General features: G+C 41.9%; 1 protein-coding gene across 1 annotated transcript; it reads right to left on the bottom strand.

The window, feature by feature from the left end:
- Positions 1-3,141: 3,141 nt before the first annotated feature.
- LOC148011247 (putative truncated L-gulonolactone oxidase 7, mitochondrial) lies at positions 3,142-5,566 on the bottom strand. Its single transcript, XM_087670832.1, has 3 exons — positions 5,453-5,566; positions 4,056-4,950; positions 3,142-3,648 (listed from the first exon to the last, which is right to left on the bottom strand). Exons 1-3 carry the CDS (start codon positions 5,463-5,465, stop codon positions 3,642-3,644), a joined length of 915 nt encoding a protein of 304 aa, XP_087526958.1. The 5' UTR covers positions 5,466-5,566; the 3' UTR covers positions 3,142-3,641.
- Positions 5,567-21,990: the final 16,424 nt, after the last annotated feature.

Below are 21,990 nucleotides of genomic sequence, written 5' to 3'. Positions count from 1 at the left end.
GAGATCATTAGATGATTGATCCATAGCTGAGTTACAGAGATCATTGGGTGATTGATCCATAGCTAAGGATATGATTAGAAGCAAGAACGAAAACAAAGAAGAGACTAATAAGGAGGAGAAAAAAAGAAGAGAGAAACGATGGAGAAACGATGGAGGGAGGCAATCGAGTATCCACCAAAATTCAAATTGAATATTACTTTTCACTTTAATGAGGAGAGGTAAGATCTTCATTATGACAACCTTGCCAACTTTATGGCGACCTAGATTTCTAGGTTTGATGTGACCATGAGAATATCACGACAATGACTTATTAACGAATTTTGATATTTTAACTTACCAAAATATAAACCTTTTAAAAAATCTATAAAATGATTTTATTTCGTAAATTTTTTTCTCTCTCTAGGATCTCTTACAGGGCATTTTCAAGACCTCAAAACTCCCCTAATGCCTGATTTACCTTACCATTACTAGACCGGACCTTAGCCATTTAGTTGGACAAGCCTCACTTGGATGCAGTGAGGAGGATCTTGAGATATGTGAATGCTACATCAGATTATGGTCTATTTCTATGTGAGCATGGTAAGCCTTTGGAGCTTACAAGATATACAGATGCTGACTGGGTAGGAAGTGCCTATGATAGGAGATCTACTAGTAGGTATGCATTTTTCCTTGGTAGTAGTATGGTCAGTTGGAGTAGTTAGAAGCAACCTATAGTTGCACTCTCTAGTACTGATGCAAAGTATAGAGGTGCTGCACTTGTTGCATGTGAGGCAGCATGGCTCATGAAGCTTCTTGATGATTTGGGCATGTAGGAAGTCAAGCTTGTCACACTCTATTGTGACAACATGAGTAGTGTGCTCCTAGCCAATAATCCTGTCTATCATGCTAGGACTAAGCACATTGAGATACATTATCACTTTATCATAGAAAAAGTGATTGCAGGTGACATTGATTTGGTCCATGTGAGCACAGAAGACCAAGTTGTAGATATCTTTACCAAGTCATTGGGTAAAGATAAGTTTGTGCATTTCAGAGAGCTAATTGGAGTGAAGTACCACACTTGAGCTTGAGGGGGAGTGTTGAGAGTCAAGCCCATGTATCTTTGGTGTGGTTTGTTTACCTTAGCTGAATAAGGTTTGGGTCACACTAACTCAAATATGGTTACATCTAGGTTACTTTGTTTAATGTATGTTTGGTTGTGTTAGTACATAGTTAGACTGTGGAAGATAGTGAAAGATGAATAGAGAGCATGGTTGCTCTCCTTCGAGTTTGACCTTTGTCCCTCTCCCTCTCTGATTTTTTTTCAGTAACTTCTTTCCCTTTGTCCAAATTTTGTCACTCTGTAAATCTCTCTCTCTCTCTCTCTCTAAATTTTATTATCTTTAAATCTATCTCACTCTTTGTTCTTTTATTGCACATTTCTCTCCATCATTTTAATTTATTTTCTTTTTCTCTCTCCTTATTTTTAATATCATCTCTCTCTTTCTCTCTTTTTTTCCCTCTCTTATTTCTCCTCTCTCTCTCTCTCTGTGTCTGTCTCTCTCTCTCTCTACCCCTTTTTTCTCCCAACCTATACCCCCCCTCTCTCTCTCTCTCTCTCTCTCTCTGCCTCTCCCCTTATTTTTCTTCTTCTACTTCTCACGCTCTTTTTTCCCCTTCCCTTCCTCTCTCCCTCCCTTCCTCCCTCTCTCTTTCTCTCATCTTTTCTTCTCCTTTTCTCTCTTTTTTTTTCTCTCCCGTCCCTCCCTTCCCTCCCTTCCCTCCCTTCTCTTCTTGTTCTCCTTCTTCCCCACTGTCTCTCTTATGTACTCTTTCTCTATTTTGGGACAAATTATGTTAATCACATGATAAGAAAATTTCTCTCTCTCTCTCTCTCTCTCTCTCTCTTATGTATTCTTTCTTTGTTTTGGGGTAAATTATGTTAATCACATGAGTACTCTCTCTCTCTCTCTCTCTCTCTCTCCCCCCCTTCTTCTTCTTCTTCTTCTCTCCTCTCTCTTCTTTTTTCTCCCCCCTCTCTCTCCCCTTCTTCTTTTCTTGCTCTCTTTTTCTCTCCCCCCTCCCTCCCTCTCTTGTATTTCTTCTTCTTATTCTTGCTCTATCTTTTCTATTCCTTCTTCTTCATCCTCTCTCTCTCTCTCTCTCCCCCTTCTTCTTCTTCTCTCCTCTCTCTTCTTTTTTTCTCCCCCCTCTCTCTCCCCTTCTTCTTTTCTTGCTCTCTTTTTCTCTCCCCCTCCCTCCCTCTCTTGTATTTCTTCTTCTTCTTCTTGCTCTATCTTTTCTATTCCTTCTTCTTCATCCTCTCTCTCTCTCTCTCTCTCTCTCTCTCTCTTTGCTCTCTCTCTTTTCAACCTTTCTCTACTTTTTTCTTGTGTCTTTTCTCTTTGTTTCCCCCTCCCCCCTCTCTCCCCCCCTTTTCTCTTTCGTCTTTTCTCTTTTCCTATCTTTGTATGCGTGTGTCCCCTTTTTTCTTTCATATTCTCTCTCTCTCTCTCCTTTTTCTTCTCTCTCTCTCTCCTTCTTCTTTTGTTTGTCTTTTTTCTCTCCCCTCCCTCCCTCTCTTCTCTTTCTTCTTCTTCCTCTCTCACTCTCTCACTCTCTCCCCTTCTTTTCTCTCTTTTTTCTCTCCCCTCCCTCTCTCCCTCTCTCCTCTTTCTTCTCTCTCTCTCTCTCTCTCTCTCTCTCTCTCTCTCTCTCTCTCTCTAAAAAACACACATAGAGTCTCTTCGGGGAGGGCGGGGGTTGCTATATGTAAACCCCTATATCATGTGCATTCAAATGGTACTAGAAAATACCCTTTCCATACTTGTTATAAGGTAATAAAATGACCCATTTTCCTTTAAGAAACTTATGGTTTTTTTAAAAAAATTGTAATTTAAAAACCTCTTCTATAAATATTTTGTTGATCGCACGTGGTACACTTGCATTTTTTGAGGTAATCTTGCGAAACACACACACACACATACACACACGCACACACACACTCTCTCTCACTATTTTTCTGCCCTTTTATTTCTTTCGTAAAGGTAAGGTAATTTTATCAAAATGTAAAATCTTTTTTATAGTGAAGTAGAATTAATGCTAAATCTCTCTCTCTCTCTCTCTCTCTTCGTGCCTTGATGTGGCCCCTGTTGTTGGTAGCCTACCCTCATCATTGTGATGCCTTTGCCATTGGCACTTACTACTGGCCACCTCTTCCAATACCACTCATTAGTCTCATTAACATCACCTACTACTCGCCTCCTCCACCCATTGGCATGTGCCACTTGCATGCTACTCACGTTGCAACCTTTGTCCGCTTGCACTTCTCTACACCTATTGCTTGCGCCCCTTGTCTACCCGTCAACTTTTGCCCCGCTAGAGCAGACTTGCTAACTTCTTCTTCTTCCTCCTCTCCTCCATTGGCAGACTTGTTGAATGAGAGAGAGAGAGAGAGAGAGAGAGCTGTATGGATGTCAAAAGGAGATAGAATGATTTTACAATTTCATATTAGGTGTATTGGAAATTCAGGAAGCCCTTTGGAGATTTGGGGCTTCCCAAATCTGTAACCTTGAAAATAATATATAATAGATGTACTTAGGGTTCAATTCCCCATGAGTGTTATCTTTCATCTACTTTCTTCTTGGGGTATTGCCTTTAAGTCATGTGCTGTTGATAACAGAAACAAGACATGTATCAAAAGTATGAGCAAGCATCTAGCCTCTTCAAATGTCATGTATCAAAAGTATCAGCAAGCATCTAGCCTCTTCAAATGTACGTAGAAATGAGATGGAGGAAACATGAGAGACAAATAAAAAATAAAAAATGTGAGAGATAAATAACTAATAACTTTTAACATTTTATCACGATTCTTAATATTGAAAATTTATATTTTAATGGCGTATTTTATTTTGTTACTTTAATATTTTAATATTCTCTTTGACGTACTGTTGAGTTAATCTTTAAATTGTATTAAAACTTTCTGTTGTATTTGGTTTTGTCATTTTAATATTTGATTTTGATGTGTAGGTCAAGAAATATATTGCAATCAAATATCATAGACTTGCTCTTCATACCTGCAGACGCGTGCTTCTTTGTAGATCAGGCCTGGCCTGCAGAAGTAGCCCTGCGCGGGGTGGCAATGGGAGTCCTCTCTGCACACACACAGGCCCTCCAGTGCACAATGCTCTCTGATGATCTGCGGAGAATCAGAAGAATATGGCGGTGATGTTGAGATGCCCAGGATGGCATCCGACCATTCACTCGAGAACAGAGCCTGTGGATCCAGCCTCTCCCGAGCTTCCAAGAACCTGTCCATGGCTCGCGTCCGTGCCGCCATGCCCTCGAATGCGAGGTTCCGGTTCTTGCCCCAATGGGGCTTGCCCCCAAATTTGTTCAGCAGCATCTGTTCAATCTCCTCTGTTATGTCCTCATTGAATCTGGGCTTGTGAGCCTCCCTGGACCTGTAATATAACATCTCGAACACCACTGCATCCTCGCGCTCGCCCAAATACGCCTCCGATCCCTTCACAAACCGGATCCAGATGCCCCCAAAGTGCCCGAACCCGCACATCCCCTGTGGGCTCGCATCCCTGAGCTTCTTGATCTCCCTGATGACCTCTCCTATCTGCGCTGCTGGGACTGATATGGCAACATCAAAGAAGAAGAAGCCCTTTGTGAGATGGTTCCAGTTGCAGGTTAAAAGCTTCCTGGTGTCTGTCATGCCCATGTTGTATATGTCAAAGGCATCCTCCCCATCTGCTTTTATGCCTGTTGCTGTCAGTGTCGGCACCGACACCCGGTCGCACCCGCCGGCAGTCTGCATGTTGTGGTTGTGACCAATGACAGGGAAACTGGTGAATGTCTTGCCTGAGTTTGCGAGGCCATCACCTGAAGTATACCGGTGATTCAATAGGTAATCAGGCCCAGAGCAGAGTTCATCATTGTTCCGCCACTGTTCAGATGTCTCTACTGCAATTCAAGGGGAGAGTTGAGTGAGACAAGCAGGGTTCGCACCTCTAGAGTTAGGTTCATTTTTGTGAGGGATTCCTCAACTACTATCAATTCTTATTAAAATGGCCAGTGCAAAGCAGTGTGCCTTAGTGTGTGTGTGGCTAGGCATGATATGGTCTAGTGAGAGTGGGTAGTTCAGTTTTATGAGCTCATGACAACTCCTATTAACTGTTAGAATAAATGTCAGGCAAGCACTATACTCACTGAGAGTGTCTAGAAAACATATGCCTTAGTGAGATTGGCAGACAATCATGTGCCCTAATTAGATAAACTAACAGCAGCAGCAAAACTAAATTTCTTCACTGAAGCTCTCAAATATGATCACATGGCTGATCACTCCCCTGGGATGGTATGGAGCAGACCGACATAGCAAGGGGTACCATGGCAAGACTCACATAGCCATCATGCTGGCAGTACGTAAGGTATTAGAACCTCCAGAATTAGAGGAAATAAGCAATACCATTAGATGCCATACAGCATATTGATGTTATGCTCCATGACAGGTCCTCATCAGCCCACACATTAATGAGCTTTAGAGAAGCAAGCACTTCACATAAGACAGCAAAACGGTTGTGGCAATGGTTGCCTTACTTTCTGATGTCAGGCTTTCCACCAATTCAACTGCCAACCTATCAATTGTTGGTGGCTTGTAAGCTCCATCACCTGGTGTCTCCATGCTTACTCTGTTATCTAATTTAAACAGAGACTTCCCTGAGGAAGTGTACCAGTTGAAAACCCCAAACTCATGCTCCTTGGCAAACTCCAAAAATCTCATCCTCCAAGTGCTCATCCCCGCGAATTTCTAGTGTCACCGATCTTTTGAACATGGGCTGCAACTGGAATGTGACCTTGGAGATGGCACCCAACACCCCAAGAGAAAGCCTGGCTGCATTCAAATCTTCATCTTTGCCTGTCAAGTCTATGACTTTGACATGGCCATCTTCTTCACCTGCAGCTGTGACTAGCCTGATCCCAACCACATAATCATGAGGGCTGCTTCCCATCCCCCACATTCCACTTCCATGTGCTCCTGTGCTGATCATTCCAGCCACAGACACCCCTTACCAGTATGGTGAGTGAGGTAATGCTAGTCCATGTTCTGCAATTTTATCTACCAGGTCACTGAGCACGACCCCTGCATTCGCTGTGACGGTCTTGTCGGTGGTGTTGACAATAATCTGAACGCTGTAATCCCTTGTGCTGATAACCAATCCATCAGTGCCGCCTGGGCAGACCAGCTTGGGAATGCTATGAGACCCCTTGCTCACTACCTTGACCTTGGTTTTGGTCTGAGCCGCATAAGCAACTGCCTGGATGAGCTCCTCTTCTGGGGAGGGATAGAGAGCCTTGGAGGCCTTACAGGGAGTCCTGTCCAACCAGATGTGCTGATAGTATGAGATGGTGCATCCATGGCCATCGCGTTGGACAGGGGGAGGGACAGGCAAATCCGATGATGAGGCAACAGCAGCAAGGATGGCTAGGAAGCAGACAAAATTTAGGTGCCCCATTGATGCTGCCTTATTTATGCAGGGAGTAGACAAGGTCTTAAGATTGGCAAGCGCAACCTTACTTTTTAGTCACTTGCAAAAAAGGCAAATACTTTAAAAACCTATCATGCACACAATAATAATGCAGTTTGATGTTTTCTTCAATGGGATGAGAAAGACCTCCAGATTGGAAAGTGTAGCCTTATTGTCTAATCACTTGGAAAAAAAAGGCAAATACTTTAGTACAAACCCTATCATGCATGTAGCAATAATTCCTGTGTGATGGTTTTTTTTAATGAGATTACTTGTTCATATGCAGCATCAATGAAGGTGTAAAGTTATTTAGATTATTTGATATCATATAAGTAGTGAAGAAGAGGAGATGTCTATCTGTGGGTTGAAATTTAAGTCCATAGGGATAATGTGGTTTGAAAGGATCCACATTATCTTCACTCGTTGTCGTGCCGCTATGCGCACACCATGTGAAAAACTCTAAAGTGCGGCTTTCTTATTGATCTAGAGAGCCAATGTCATTTTAGACATTAATGTTAGTGTTCATGGTTCAAACATATTAGTTTTTTGGACAAGTGTAGTCAATTTATGATATTTTAGATATTATCTCTTGTAAAAATCTAAAAACTGTAGATAACTTCTAGATTAGGATGACATGCAAAAGACAGCATGTAGCTTTCAGCCATCTGTGAGGATTTTATGTAAAAAGAGAGATGGACGAAATTGCGCGCGTCACGATCGTTGTTTTTGTTGCTTGTCTTTCATACCACTAAAACACCGCGCCCTTGAAAGTGGCGGGGAGTATTGCAACCAATGCTCGTGGATTCTGGCAGGCTTCAATTTTGTGAGTATTATTCTACGTCTTCTATTTCTTTCTGCGAGTATTCTTTCATATCTTCTCTTTCTTTCAATCCCTTCTCTTCTGTCTACTCCACTCCTTGAATCTCCCTATACCCTGCTGTCTCTTACCCCTGCGGTAGTCTTTCAACTGCAAACGCTCCGACAGTGGTGAATCCGATGTGAAAGTCGGCAACAGAGGTATGTAAAGATGGGAGATTCTATAGCTTCAAGTGATGGTGATGCTTTACAACAAATGATTGCTTTGTTATAGCAACAACAACAGTAGCAGTTGTTTGTTACAACAACAGATGCAAACTCGGCAGGAAGCAGGAAGAATTGATTCCTTAGCCGTGAATGCATTGCAGGCAGTGGGACAAGAATTAAAGCAGTTTAAAGGTCAAAATATTTCGGCCTTCATTCGGCTATATGAAGAAAATATGTTGTTTCATGGGGTACCACAGTATGCATGGAGTCGGTATTTCTCCCATTTGGCCATGCATGCTTTGCATGATCGAATTGATGAGTTACATAGAAGAGATTTTGATTGGATAGCTTTTAAGAAAGCTTTGAGAGAAGAGTTTTTCTTGGAAAATGCAGGATTGGTAACTAAAAAGACATTTATAGATTGGATTGAAAAGTCCAATAAAGGGTTGGTTGCTACAACTTTGCTCCGTGAATTTGAAAGTCGGCATGCACAATTGAATGCCGATGAGTAGCAATCATTGGAGAGTTAGAAAATTGATATGTTTTTGAAGGCTGCAGATCCTGTCTTGCAGGAGAAGCTGACTGATCATTTAAAAGATGCCTATTTTGAAACAGGGATGAAATCAGATTGGGCTAATGTAACTGAAGTAATGCATATGTTGGTAAAGAGAGAGCGGATGAAATTAAGATGGGGTACATGCACCACAACTGCCAGTGCTCAGAAGGGGGCTGGAATTGTAGCTAAGACACCTGTAGCTATGGCAGAACAACCGGCTATACCTGTTGGTCCAGCTCTTAAAGGTGTTGCTGTGGATGAATTAATCAAAGGCATGTGTGATTTGAGGCTGAATTTGGTAGAGATCTATGCAAAGGTCGAAAAGTTGGATGTTAAGGTAGAAGAGAAGTCTCGAACAACAACCCAAAGACCGTACAAAGAAGGATACAAGATGAGATGCATTTGGTGTGACAGTTTACAACATGAAAAGCGAGAACGTATAGCTTACCGTGAAGCGGAAGCAAAAATGTTAATCTTTTGGAAAGATAGAAAAATACATGCAATAGAAAATTGTCATCCAATAGAGCCAAATTTTGGAAATGGTGGCATGTAGAAGAAGTTGGAAGATATGGCTAGACAGCATTTGCTGCCATAGATGTAGCCACATATGGGTTGAGAATTGAAAGGACTGATGAAGCTCATAAAGGAAGCATGACTGAAGCAAAATCTCGTGTTTGGATGCAAGCATTAGATTGCATGGAAAAGGGCAAAACAACAAAGTCTGAATTGGCTGATGCAAGTCAGAGTATACGAGGGAGAATAGGATGGAGTGCACCAGTGGACTCATTTTTAGCCTAAGCTTATTTGGCTGAGGTTCATAATCAAGAAGCTCTTGTGGAAGAAAAGAGAAGAAGAGATGAGGACACTGCTGGTTCTTCCTCTTTAGGCCTATCTAAACGTATAACATGAAGTAAAATGGAGCAACAAAAAGAGACTGAAAAAGCCATACCTGAGCATGTTATGGATGATGCATCTCAAGAGAAGAAATAAGAAGGGAAGAAAAGGGGTAAGCAGCCCGGTTACAGGTTACAATCAGATGTTGAGATTGCCACAAATCTTAAAAAAGTCTTGGACGATTGCATACTTGGCAGTAGAGTGGAATTCACACTTGGCGAAGTTCTTGGAATCACAAAGTGTGAATTTCATGATGTAATCATTGATATGCTGAACCAAAAAAGACAGTTTGGATGGTGAAGTTTTACAAGCATTGATGCAGGTTGACAAAGACATAGAGAAACATCTTCAGAGGGAATATGATGATGTATGTAATGTTGTTTTGGAACAGGCTGATACTGAAAATGAGCTAGATGGAAGTATAGACAACAAGCTTGTGGCTGAAAATGGTATTATGGGTAGCACTAAGCATAGAGAAAAGGCTATGTATAATAGGGATGTCCATCAACAAGAACATGAAAAAGAAGATGCTCATTTTATTCCAAGCAGTCATTATTCACGAACACATTGGGCTCGTGCTACAATAGAGACAATTGTTAAAGTGGGAGAAAGAGAGACACCTTGCATAGCTCTCTTGGATCATGGTTCTGAAATCAATGTTATGGCACACAGTTTGTATGAGAATGGAGGTTGGCCAATTGATGTAGATCAAGGATGGCGCATGCGGGCGGCAAACAATTCATCAGGGGATCTTTATGCAGCTTGTCCAAATGTACCCGTGACTATTGGAGATGTTAGGGATGAATATCATTTTTTTGTGCAAGATTCATGTAGTTATCCAGTGATTTTGGGACAGCCCTATATTTCAGAATCAAGACTGGAAACAAAAGCCTTGGATGATGGTTCTTCATATGCTCCAGTTCGGAGTAAAGATAATACAAAGACAATACACTTTCTCACTATTTGTGTGAATCATTTCCGCAATCGGGATAAGTTGTGGGGTAATCCCATGCCACTTAATGTATGAGTGTTTAAGGGTTTTTAGATAGCATTGCTGTAAGGGGAGGCTATGGCAGTGCCTCTAGGAAGATAATTATGCCTTCAAGAAAGGGGGAAACTGTGTTTGTGTCTGGATTGCAGGAATGGACAGCATGTAGTCTTGGCAGTTTTAAGAATGTTTCAGCTATGTGCAGGGCTGAAAAGAAATATGTAGGATGGGCTGAAAAAGAGCTAAAGACATATGGTTTGATGGCTGCAAATGAAGGTATTTTAGGGTTGTTTTCAGGGCTAATTGATATTGATACGGTGGCTGAAATTTTTGCAGCAATTAATGTTGAAAGCATAGCAGAAAAAGAGGTTATTTATGTTGACACTTTAGAAATGTATGAAGTCATTCAAAATTTTGCTAAGCATGAATGTTATGGGCTGCAATATGGACTGCAAAACAGGGCTGAAGCAAGGGTGGATACAAAGTACAAAACAGTTGCAAAGAAGGTTAAGGGTGTGGCTTTGCCTTTACCACCTAAAAGTGATGAGTTGGCTGGAAAAGTGACTCAACAGCCTAGTTTATGAGATCCACATGGAGTGGGACATAAATTTATAGCTGAAACTTTACAAAAGTTGAAAATTGGTGATACAAGCTTTCTTTTACCTGTAGAAAGAGCTTGTTTCTTGCAGATGTTGGCAAGGCATGGGAAAGCCTTTGCATTTTAGCCAGATGAAATTGGATGTGTTGATCCGACCATAGTTGCACCTATGGTGATCTTTACAATACCTCATGTACCATGGAATTTAAAGCCTATTCTAGTACCTTGGGCATATTTGCCTAAGTTGCTGAAGCTTTTGAATGAGAAGATCAAGATGCGGAGTTTGGAGCCCTCTTCAACTCCATATTCGAATCAGTGGTTCACTGTTCCAAAGAAGAATGGTTCTTTGAGGTTTATATAGGATTTGCAACAAGTTAATAAAGTCACCATAAGGAATTTTGGATCAGGCCCGATAGTGGATGAATTCGCAGAAGCATTTGTAGGCAAGTCAATTTACTCTTTGGGAGATTTATATTCTGATATGATCAGTTTCAGCTTGTATTAGAAAGCCGGGATATCATTACCATGAAGACACCACTTGGATTGGTTAGGATGTGTATGCTTCCACAGGGGACAACCAATTCAGTGGCGCATATGATAAATGCTATGCATAAAATTTTGAGGGAGTATATTCCTCAGTTGACCTTACCCTTTCTTGATGATGTGCAGATAAAAGGGCATGATATCCATGAGAAGAATGAAGAGTTGAATGATCAGGGATGTAGAAGATTTGTGGCTGATCATATTGTTGATTGTGACAGAATTTTGAGCTGTCTTGAAGAAGTGCATTTGACTCTATCAGGAGAAAAATCAGTTTTTGGAGTAGAGGAATTATTGGTTGTTGGGCACGTGCGGACCATATGGAAGAAAGTCCTCACGAGTAAAGATTGATGCCATAAGCAGGATGTGGGAGACATGTTCGAATGTATTCGAGGTAAGAAGACTTTTGGGTGCATGTGTCTTTTACTTGATATGGATTTCACATTTTGCTTATGTGGCTGAAAGTCTATATCAGCTCTTGAGAAAAGGGCAAAAGTTTTGGTGGGGAAAACATCATACGAAGGCAGTTTAGAAGTTAAAGAGCTTATTGATTTCAGCCCCAACACTAAAGATAGAAAATTATGAGAATGGGCAACCTATTATTCTCACTGTGGATACAAGCCCAATTGGCATTGGTAGGGTAGTGGGTCAGGATGATGCTAATGGGAATAGATATGCCATTCGGTTTGGAGCAAAGGTCCTCAATGAATGCCAATGATGGTATTCTCAAGTCAAAAGAGAGATTTGGGGTGTAGTGATAGACCTTAAGTGTGATAGGGAGTATTTTATGGGAGCTCATGTAGTGGTAGAGATTGATTGTCTACCTCTATTGGGTATGATAGCAAATTGCTCAACTCTTGATATTGCCATGTTACGATGGATTGCATATATAAAGTCACTTAACCATGATTTTCAACATATTGTAGGTAGAGAAAACCCCATGACTGACATGCTTTCACGAGTGAGGTTTGAAGATGAAGATGAGTTGATGGAAGATGAAGAGGATGATGCGATAGGTGCTGAAAATGACTTTATGACAATAGGGATTGAGTATGTAGCCGTTGTTACTGCACGTACAACTATCGTAACAGGGATTTTAGCAATAAGAAAAGAGCTTACAGCCATGGAGAAGAAATGGGCAGTAGAGAGAAAGCATAATCAGTGTTATGCTTCAGTGAGAACACAATTTTTGGAAGAGTTGTATGAGGATGATTGGCTAAAAATAGGTCAATATCTCAGCTTCATGATAAAGAAGGCTGAATGGTCTGAAGCTGAATTCAAAAGGATTAAAAGAAAAGCTTATGGGTTTTTCTTAAAAGATGGATGTTTATGGAATCATGTAAAGAAAAAGAGAGGAGCTCTAGTACATGTTTTGGGAGATAGGGCTTCTCAACAACGGGTGATGCAAGAGTTTCATGAAAGCTTAGAGGAATTTGGGGTACATTTGCCAAGATTAAAGAGAAGTATTGGTGGCAAAACATGTATAAAGATGTGGAACATTATGTGGAATCATGCAATGTTTGTCAGATGTATTCCATGGTAAAGCATAGAGATGGGTTGCAACTGACCTATCCATTGTCTATACATTAAAAATGGGTAGTTGATTTGGTTACCATGCCTACAGGTTTATGGAATATGAGATATCTTGTGCTTGCACAAGAAGACTTGACAAATCAAGTGGAAGGTCGAGCTCTTAGTACAAAGACTACTCAAGCAGTTTGCACGTTCTTATTGGAAGAAGTCTTTTGCAAGTATGGTTGTGTTGGTAAAGTGGTTTGCTGATAGAGGAGAACTGGATGTGGATGAGGCTCATGAATTCTTTTCATGATTGGGTATCAAGCTGGCTTTAACTTCAACCTACAATCCTGAAGCAAATGGCAAAAGTGAAAGATGTCATCAGTCTATTATTAAGGTATTAGCAAAGTCATGCAAGGGCAGGATGAAAGAATGGCCAAGAATGTTACCCTTTGCTTTGTGGGCTGATAGGACCACTCATAGTGCAGCTATGCCTGTTGAATTAATATATGGACAATAACCAATCATACATATTGAGGAGACTATTGCTACTTGGAGTGTTCTACCATGGGAAGAGGGTTTGAATAGAGAAGAGTTGATGGTCCTACACATTAGACAGTTAGAAAGAAGGTCTGAAGACATTGAGATAGCCATGAAAAAGCCGAAGACTACAAGGATCAAGAACAAGAAGAGGTTTGACAAGCAACACAGACTCCGACCACAAGCTATACAAGAAGGAGACTGGATGCTAGTTTATGACAATAGCTTAGAAAATCAGCATAGTGCCAGTCGAAAGATGAAAAAGCGGTGGTTTGGTCCATATATGGTAAGGTTTGTTTTTGACAATACTGACTATGCATTAAATGAGATGGATGGGACAACTCTAAGGATTCCAATGGTTGGAAAACATATCAAACTCTTTAAACGCAGGGAGTCTTTGGCATATGAGTTGAAGGAGCTAGATACTCAGCATGAACATGAGCATATGGGGAAGAAGGGGTAGAAGATGAAGACATTGACATGGCAGAGGATACTTCTTCTGACATTGTGGATCCATAAGACTTTGGCACATGCCAGAGGATGTCCAGGTTGGGTGGATATCGTGCTGCTACGCACACACCATGTGAAAAACTCTAAAGTGCAGCTTTCTTATTGATCTAGAGAGCCAATGCCATTTTAGACATTAGTGTTAGTGTCCATGGTTCAAACATATTGGTTTTTTGGACAAGTGTAGCCAATTTATGATATTTTAGATATTACTTCTTGTAAAAATCCAAAACAGTAGACAACTTCTAGATTAGGATGACATGCAAAAGAAAGCATGTAGCTTTCAGCCATCTATGAGGATTTTATGTAAAAAGAGAGATGGACGAAATCGCACGCGTCGCCATCACTGTTTTCAGGCAGGAATAACACTCCAAAGTGGGAGATGAAGGAGTGATCTAGCAAAAATCTAGCCAGGTGTGCTAGTATTTTACCCCCCTTTCGGAGCCAATGGAAGCATTAGATTGGCAGTCTGAGTAGCATAGAGGAAGGTATTATTTTGTGTATGTTTTTGTATATAAGAGATTTGTCTTCTCATTGACAAGATTGTGGGAGAGAAGGAAGGAGTCTCGCTTGAAGCTTTCTTGCTTGCACAATGGGGGAAGACACACAAGGGTGGAGGCTGAAAACAGTTTTCCTCTTCTTAGTTGTGTAAGCCAAAAGAACTCTTTTACAAAGAAATAGAAGAACCCTATATATGGGTCTCAAACCAAACTCAACTAACTAAGGTGGCATACTAACTGAGCCACGAACTAGAGTAGATAAGGATAGCTATCATGTAGCTATTATTCATTGGTGGTGTACCAACCGCGTCTACAACTGACAAGTCGGTGACATAAATACACAACGGTCACCCTGGCGTATCACGAGTGGAGCTCGATATCTCAACACTCCCCCTCGAGCTCAATCCCAATTCCTGCACACCAAGCAGGTCTCTGAACTTGCGCAGCTTCTCTGCGCCCAATGCCTTCGTGAATATGTCAGCTACCTGATCCTCTGTGCTGACATAAACTAGATCAATAAGACCTAGTAAAACCCTCTCTCGCACATAGTGATAATGCACCTCAATGTGCTTTGTTCTAGCATGATAGACTGGGTTATTTGCTAAGTGTATACTACTCATGTTGTCACAATAAATGACAACTGGTCCATCTGTAGACTGATGCATATCATAAAGTAGCTTATGCAACCAAGCTACCTCACATGCAGCCATTGCTGCACCCCTGTACTCAGCCTCTGTGCTCGACAAGGCAACTGTAGGCTGTTTCTTGCTGCTCCAAGTGACTGCAGCACTCCCAAAAGAGAACACATATCCACTGGTAGATCGTCTATCAGAAATACTACCAACCCAATCAGCATCAGTGTATCCATGCAACTGTATCTGAACCCCAGTCTCATAAAATAGTCCATACTGCAATGTGGACTTCACATACCTGAGTATGCGTCTAGCTGCATCCAAATGTGGTTTCCTTGGAGCCTGCATAAACTGACTTACCAATCCAACAGCATAGCTCAAATCTGGCCTGGTAATAGTCATATAAATCAAACTTCCTACTATGCGTCTGTACATAGTAGGGTCTTCTAGAAGCTCACCTGCATCTGTGCTCAGCTTCACATTCTGCTCCAAAGGAACTGAAATAGGCTTACAGCCTGTCATCCCATATTTGGACAGCATGTCCAATCCATACTGCCTCTGCAAGAGCTGTATCCCACTTGGTGATCTAATCACCTCAATGCCCAAGAAATAACGCAGCTCTCCCAAATCCTTCATCTCAAACTTCTGCTTCAATAGCATTTTCACATGAAGGATATCTTCATCACTGTCACCTGTCATAATCAAATCATCAACATAAATGACAAGTAGCATAATACCTTTCTCTGTTTTTCTCACATAAAGTGAGAAATCTGCCTTGGAAATCTGAAAGCCAATAGTGACAAGATACTGTCCTATCTTGTCAGACCATGCTCTAGGTGCTTGCTTCAAGCCATACAAGGCTTTCTTCAACCTGCAAACAAACTCAGGATGAACAACATGCACATAACCTGGTGGCTGCTCCATATAGACCTCTTCTTGCAAATCACCATGCAAGAAGGCATTCTTTACATCCATCTGATGTAAAGACCATCCCTTTGATGCAGCTATAGCAATGACTGCTCTTACGGTTGCCATCCTTGCAACCGGACTGAATGTTTCTTCATAGTCAATGCCATATGTTTGTGCATACCCCTTGACTACTAATCTTGCCTTGTATCTGTTCACAGAACCATCTGCATTGTGCTTCACCTTATAAACCCACTTACAGCCAATTACATTTTTACCTTTAGGCAAAGGTACCAAATCCCATGTAGCATTTGCTTCCAAGGCATCCATTTCTTCATCCATGGCTTTCTCCCATTTTTCTTTTCCCATGGCTTGCTCAAAAGAAGTGGGTTCTGGTTCCTGTATCACTTTGACCATATATGCATAGTGAATGGCTGTAAATCCATCATATTTCAGCCTATCCACAGGATACCTAGCTCTCGTAGACCTGCGCAAAGTAGGTTCACTCCCAGGTGCTCTCAAAACATCCCTGGTCTTCCTTACTCCAGGTGTAACAATAGAAGGAATACCCAACTCATCATCAATGCTCTGTTCTGAGCCACTGGATTCACCATCCACATAAGAGTGACCTGCATTCACATCAAACATGGGCTGATCAACCTTCTCTTTTACTTTTCGTGATACCTGCATACCACTATCTGCATTACTTTGAGAAGATTCTCCTGATCTCAATCTGCCTGTCCATGGCGAAGAATGTGAACCACTGCTAGAGGACGCTCCAGGTCCACTAATATTTTGTGACTGCTGCTGTGAATTTTGTGCAGCATTACCATTTTGTGCATCTACCTCATCAATCACATTTACTGGTTTATACCAGCTACTCATCTCATAAAAAACAACATCTCTGCTCACTGTAAACTTACGAGTAGAAGGGTTATAGCATCTATACCCTTTTTGCTGCAGAGAATAACCAATAAAGATGCAATTCTCAGCTTTTGGATCCAACTTGGATCTCAGCTCATCTGGCACATGTACATAGGCAATGCAACCAAAAATTTTCAAATGAGAAATATCTGGTTTCCTACCAGTATACCTCTCCTCTGGAGTCATTCCATGTATTGCTGCAGTGGGAGTCCTGTTCATTATGTAGACTGCTGTAGCAATTGCTTCAGCCCAATAAAAATCTGGCAAGTCTTTTTCATTGAGCATGGCACGAGATACCTCTCCAATATGCCTGTTTTTCCTTTCTGCAATTCCATTTTGTTGTGGGGTATAACTGCATGAATATTGCTGCTTTATGCCATGCTCCTTCAAGAACTTTGCAAACTCATTTGAGAGGTACTCTCCCCCTCCATCTGACCTTAGGCATTTTATTTGTAGACCTGTTTCTTTTTCAGCCATAGCTTTAAGGGTTTTGAAATGCCCAAAAACTTCACTTTTCTTTTTCATAAAATACACCTAAACGTTTTTGCTATAGTCATCAATAAAAGTGACAAAATAATGACAGCCTCCAAGAGATGCAGCTTTAGTAGTCCACACATCAGAGTGGATTAATTCCAATGGCTTTTCACTCTCTTGAACATGTCTAGGAAATGGTTTCCTTGTCTGTTTTCCAAACTGACAGGCTTCACATACCTTATGCATTTCTGCAACCTTAAATTTCGGCAAACCTGCAACAATATTTTGGGCCTGCATTGATTTAAGTCGCTGTACATTAACATGACCAATGCGTTTATGCCAGATATCAATATCTGCAACTACACCGGTCCCATGTGCAAACATTGCTGCACTCAATTCAGACATGTCTGCATCCAATGTAAACATTCTGCCCTTCTTCTTTCCTTTTGCTATCAAGCGACCTTTATTTTTCATATCCTCAACAAAGCATCCATGAGGATTAAATCTGACCTGCAAGCCCTGCTCAACCATTTGACCAACAGAAACCAGATTCTTGGTGATATTCGGGACATGAAATACATGGGACAGGTATTTCTTTTTCCCATCCTGCATAGACAAGGGAATTTTTCCAATCTGCACAATAGGATGTGCAGTATCATCACCAGTCTCCACAAATCCTGGTTTTTCCATTTTCCTTTCATCCTCCATCCATTCTGCATGACCTGTCATGTGGTTTGATGCACCTGAGTCAACATACCATACATCATTGCTTTCTTCTGCACTTGTCATAGAATTGTTCATGTGCTGCACCATGAACAAATGCTCATTTCTGTCATCACCCTGTCTGCTAGAAGATGCATAATTCCCTTGTTGCAGTTTTCCATTCATGATGTCATTCTGCTTTTTATAGCAGTCTTTAGCCATATGATCCATTTTACCACAGTAGTAGCATTCAACATTACTGTTTGCATTTTGACCTCTTTGCCATCCACCATGACCTCTTTGGCTCCCCCTGCCTCTAGAGTTACCACGTCCTCCTCCATAGGACTGGTTTTCTTGAGTTTGCTGCATATTCTGATTTCTACCATGGCCTCCAAATCGGCCTCCTCTACCTCTGCCTCTACCTCTTCCAGCATTTGAGTAGAAGACAGCTTCTTTTGAAGTTCCTCCTGAAGAAGATGCACCACCATTTCTTTGCTCCTCAGAAATTAGAAGAGCAATCAGCTCCTCAAAATCAGGAAATCTTTCACGAACTGAAATGGATGTCCGAAACTGTGCATAATCCTTTCCTAGACCATTCAAGGTCACAGAAACTAAATCATCATCTTCCACTGGCGACCCAACGGAAGCAAGTGCATCTGCAATCTTCTTCACCTTCATGTGGTAGTCGTTGATGCTCATACTTTCTCTTTGCACATTATGCAACTCTTGCTTGAGCTGCATTTTCCTGGCTTGCGTATTTGTGCTATACATCTTTGACAGAGTATCCCATGCCTCCTTTGGCGTACTTGCATCCTGAATATGCACAATCATAGAGTCTGAAATGCTGATAGACAGCCAGTACATAACTTTCCTGGCTCTCTCATGCCATGCTTTGAATGCCTACATTTGCTGTTGATTGGGAACATCAGGAAGAACTGGTTATTCTTCATTTCTTGCAACAAATTCCCAATATCCTTTTCCCATAAGGAAATTCGTCATTCTAAACTTCTATGCCTGGAAGTTGTTCTTGTCAAGCTTTTCAGTGACAATCTGTGAAAGAGAATCAGACGCCATTACAGAATACTGCAAGAAATTCTGTCACTGCAAAAAAACATAGGTTCACCCTTACAAGGGCAAATCTGCAAAACTGGCGAAAGTGGTATTTGACCACACAGTCACTTCCTAGTGACGATTTTGCATAAACAAGAACCAAGGATGATTCTGAAACTCCCAATGTCTCTGCGCACAAGCATACGATGCAATTTCTACAGTAACTTTTCACCGACCTGTAGAACAGTGGCTGCACAGCATAAAACTGAGCCTTTTCCTGAGTGCGTGCAAAAAACTTCCGTCTATGAAACAGGCCCCAAAATGGCCTCAAATAAAAAAAACAAGGTCACCGAGGGCTAAAGCCCTCGCCCGCAGCATATACTGCCCTCTTGCTTCACCGCGAAGGGCGTCTCAACCTGAGACAATGCACTCCTGCACTTTCCGGCTGTGCTACCTGCAGAGATCTGCTCCCAAAACAGAAAATGAAAGCAACGCTGCTCCTCTTACCAGAACACCGCGATCTTGGCTTGCTTTCTTGAGCTCCTTACCACGAACAAGGCTCTGATACCATGACAAGATTGTGGGAGAGAAGGAAGGAGTCTCGCTTGAAGCTTTCTTGCTTGCACAATGGGGGAAGACACACAAGGGTGGAGGCTGAAAACAGTTTTCCTCTTCTTAGTTGTGTAAGCCAAAAGAACTCTTTTACAAAGAAATAGAAGAACCCTATATATGGGTCTCAAACCAAACTCAACTAACGAAGGTGGCATACTAACTGAGCCACGAACTAGAGTAGATAAGGATAGCTATCATGTAGCTATTATTCATGGGTGGTGTACCAACCGCGTCTGCAACTGACAAGTCGGTGACATAAATACACAACGGTCACCCTGGCGTATCACGAGTGGAGCTCGATATCTCAACACTCATAATGGAGAAATAAACTAGTAGGCTTCAATTCTGTGAGTATTATTCCACGTCTTCTATTTCTTTCTATGAGTATTTTTTCATATCTTCTCTTTCTTTTAATCCCTTCTCTTTCATCTACTCCACTCTTTGAATCTCCCTTCACCCTGCTGTCTCTTACCCCCGTGGTAGACTTTCAACCGCAAACGCTCTGACAGTGACTTTCGACCGCAAACCCTCCGACATTGTACAACACTATTTCATGATCATTGAATATATTGGAGAGATATCTTTGAAAGGTTCCACATTTTCTTATATCTTAGTCTCTCGTACAACACTCTTTCATGACCTTTGAATATATTATTGGAGAGATATCTTTGAAAGCGTGGGAGAAGAGTTGGGCCATTGGTGGATGGACTCGATGCTTTATTCCTTAGCTCTCCAACACTCTTGGTGTCAATGTTCTTGGGATCCACAACCACCTGTAACTGCTATTGTTTTTGCTGTTTTCTCCTCTTTTTCTTGGTCAATGAAGGTGCATCTCTCAACGACTCAGGACCCTGGACTAGGTCAACTGTTGATGTGCTTGGTTGGGCCTCAGCATTCTCTTTCTCTAGTTTGTCCTTATGGGACATAGCCGTGGCCTGCTGAATAGCCTCGCTAGGTTGTGAGGGTACAACTGCCTCCCTTTTCGGAGAGTCTAGCTCTTCCCTTCTGTTTAACTCCTCCAACCTAGACTTTAGGCGCTTTGGAAGTGCTGGAGTTGTCAATGAAGTTGGTTGCGACATCTCCTCCACAAGTGAACTACAAAGGATACATTCTGCAAGGGGCATTGTCACGGCTAAGGGCTGTGTCTGCTGTGATCCTTGATTAGAAGTAGTAGCAGCTAGTTCAATGGACTTGCTATTATTGGTGGATTGCGGTGTCAAGTCCTTAGGTCGATTGGAAGTGATCATGTCTTTTGTTGCCCCTAGAGCATTCATTTGCGTAGATCGAGTATCAGTTGAGCTAGCCACGGTGGATTGCATATGCATATTCTTAGGTTGAGAGCTAAGGGTGGTGTCATGTCCCACCTCTTGGACATTTGGGAGTTTAGATGGAGATAGAGATTGGGATTGAGCAGCTGCCTTTGATGACTTTTGTTGTGCTTCTTATGCCCGTTTGGGAAAAGAGGGTGTAGGAGATCTAGGACTCTTGGGTGGATATGGCACTGGTGGTGGCTGAATGATTTGCTTGAGGCTATTAGACGATTGTGCCATTTTCTTTGTTGAGCAATCAACCTTCTCACAAGCAGTGTTGTGCCTTTGGTGCTCCTTATCCTCTTGGGTAATCAAAGGCTCCTTGGGAACTAGTGGCTTTCGTGTATCCTCAATGATTATATCTGGTATCTGCTTGTCAAGCACACTAGGCCGAGGATCTACCCATCGATTAGTCTCATTTGGTTTCTTGACTCCGACCGTGAGGGGCTTGGTTACTCCAATGTTTTTGACTCGAGACTTGGTCTTTTGTTTAGATCTCCCCCTACGCTTCTTTGCTCTTGATACGAACTGGCCTTCAAGAAACATAGGAGGTTTAGCAGGGGGTTTTGGCGCCCAAATCCATCGGTTACCTGCGTAATACCCTTGAGCACGTAGCAATGCTTTGGATATCCATTGCGGCGTTGTGTTGACCCTCCATTGATGCCTTCGTCTATAAGGCTTGGGCTTCTTTTGGGGTCTTCTATGATATTTGTAAGTCCAAAGCCCGTCCTTGGCATTGTCTCTTGACCTTCTTGTTTCAGGCATGGCCGCACTCACTGGTTCTCGTTGTTCGACCTGTGCTTGTATCAACTCTTCCAACAAGTCCTTGCTCCCGTTAGTAGGCTTGACTGTTATGTCAGAACCTTCCTTGCCTTTCCCTCGAGGTTCGATGAGGTCACCCTTGCTAAAGGTTGTGATTATCCTCACACCTGGTAGTGTCAGGTATATCCTTTGTGCTACATAGTCAGCCTCACACTTGGTCGTCCTTTTGAAGGGTCTTCCTAGGAGGGTTTCCTTCCCATAATTAGCACTATTTGGAGGAACATGAAATAGGATAGGAAAGCTTTCAGTTTCAATTTTCGCAAGGATTTTGCACTTCCCTATGAGTGCTTGTGGGTGTCCCTTGTAAGGGCTAAGAGTTGCACTAGTCAGTGTGAGCTCTGGTTGGCCTAGTAGGGTCCATGATTCATAGGTCAAGATATTAAAA

This window comes from Lygodium microphyllum, chromosome 28 (genome assembly GCF_053477565.2).
Source record: "Lygodium microphyllum isolate KBCC chromosome 28, Lygodium_microphyllum_v1.1.10, whole genome shotgun sequence".
Classification (NCBI taxonomy): Eukaryota; Viridiplantae; Streptophyta; class Polypodiopsida; order Schizaeales; family Lygodiaceae; genus Lygodium; species Lygodium microphyllum.
This window is presented reverse-complemented; position numbering and strand designations above follow the sequence as displayed.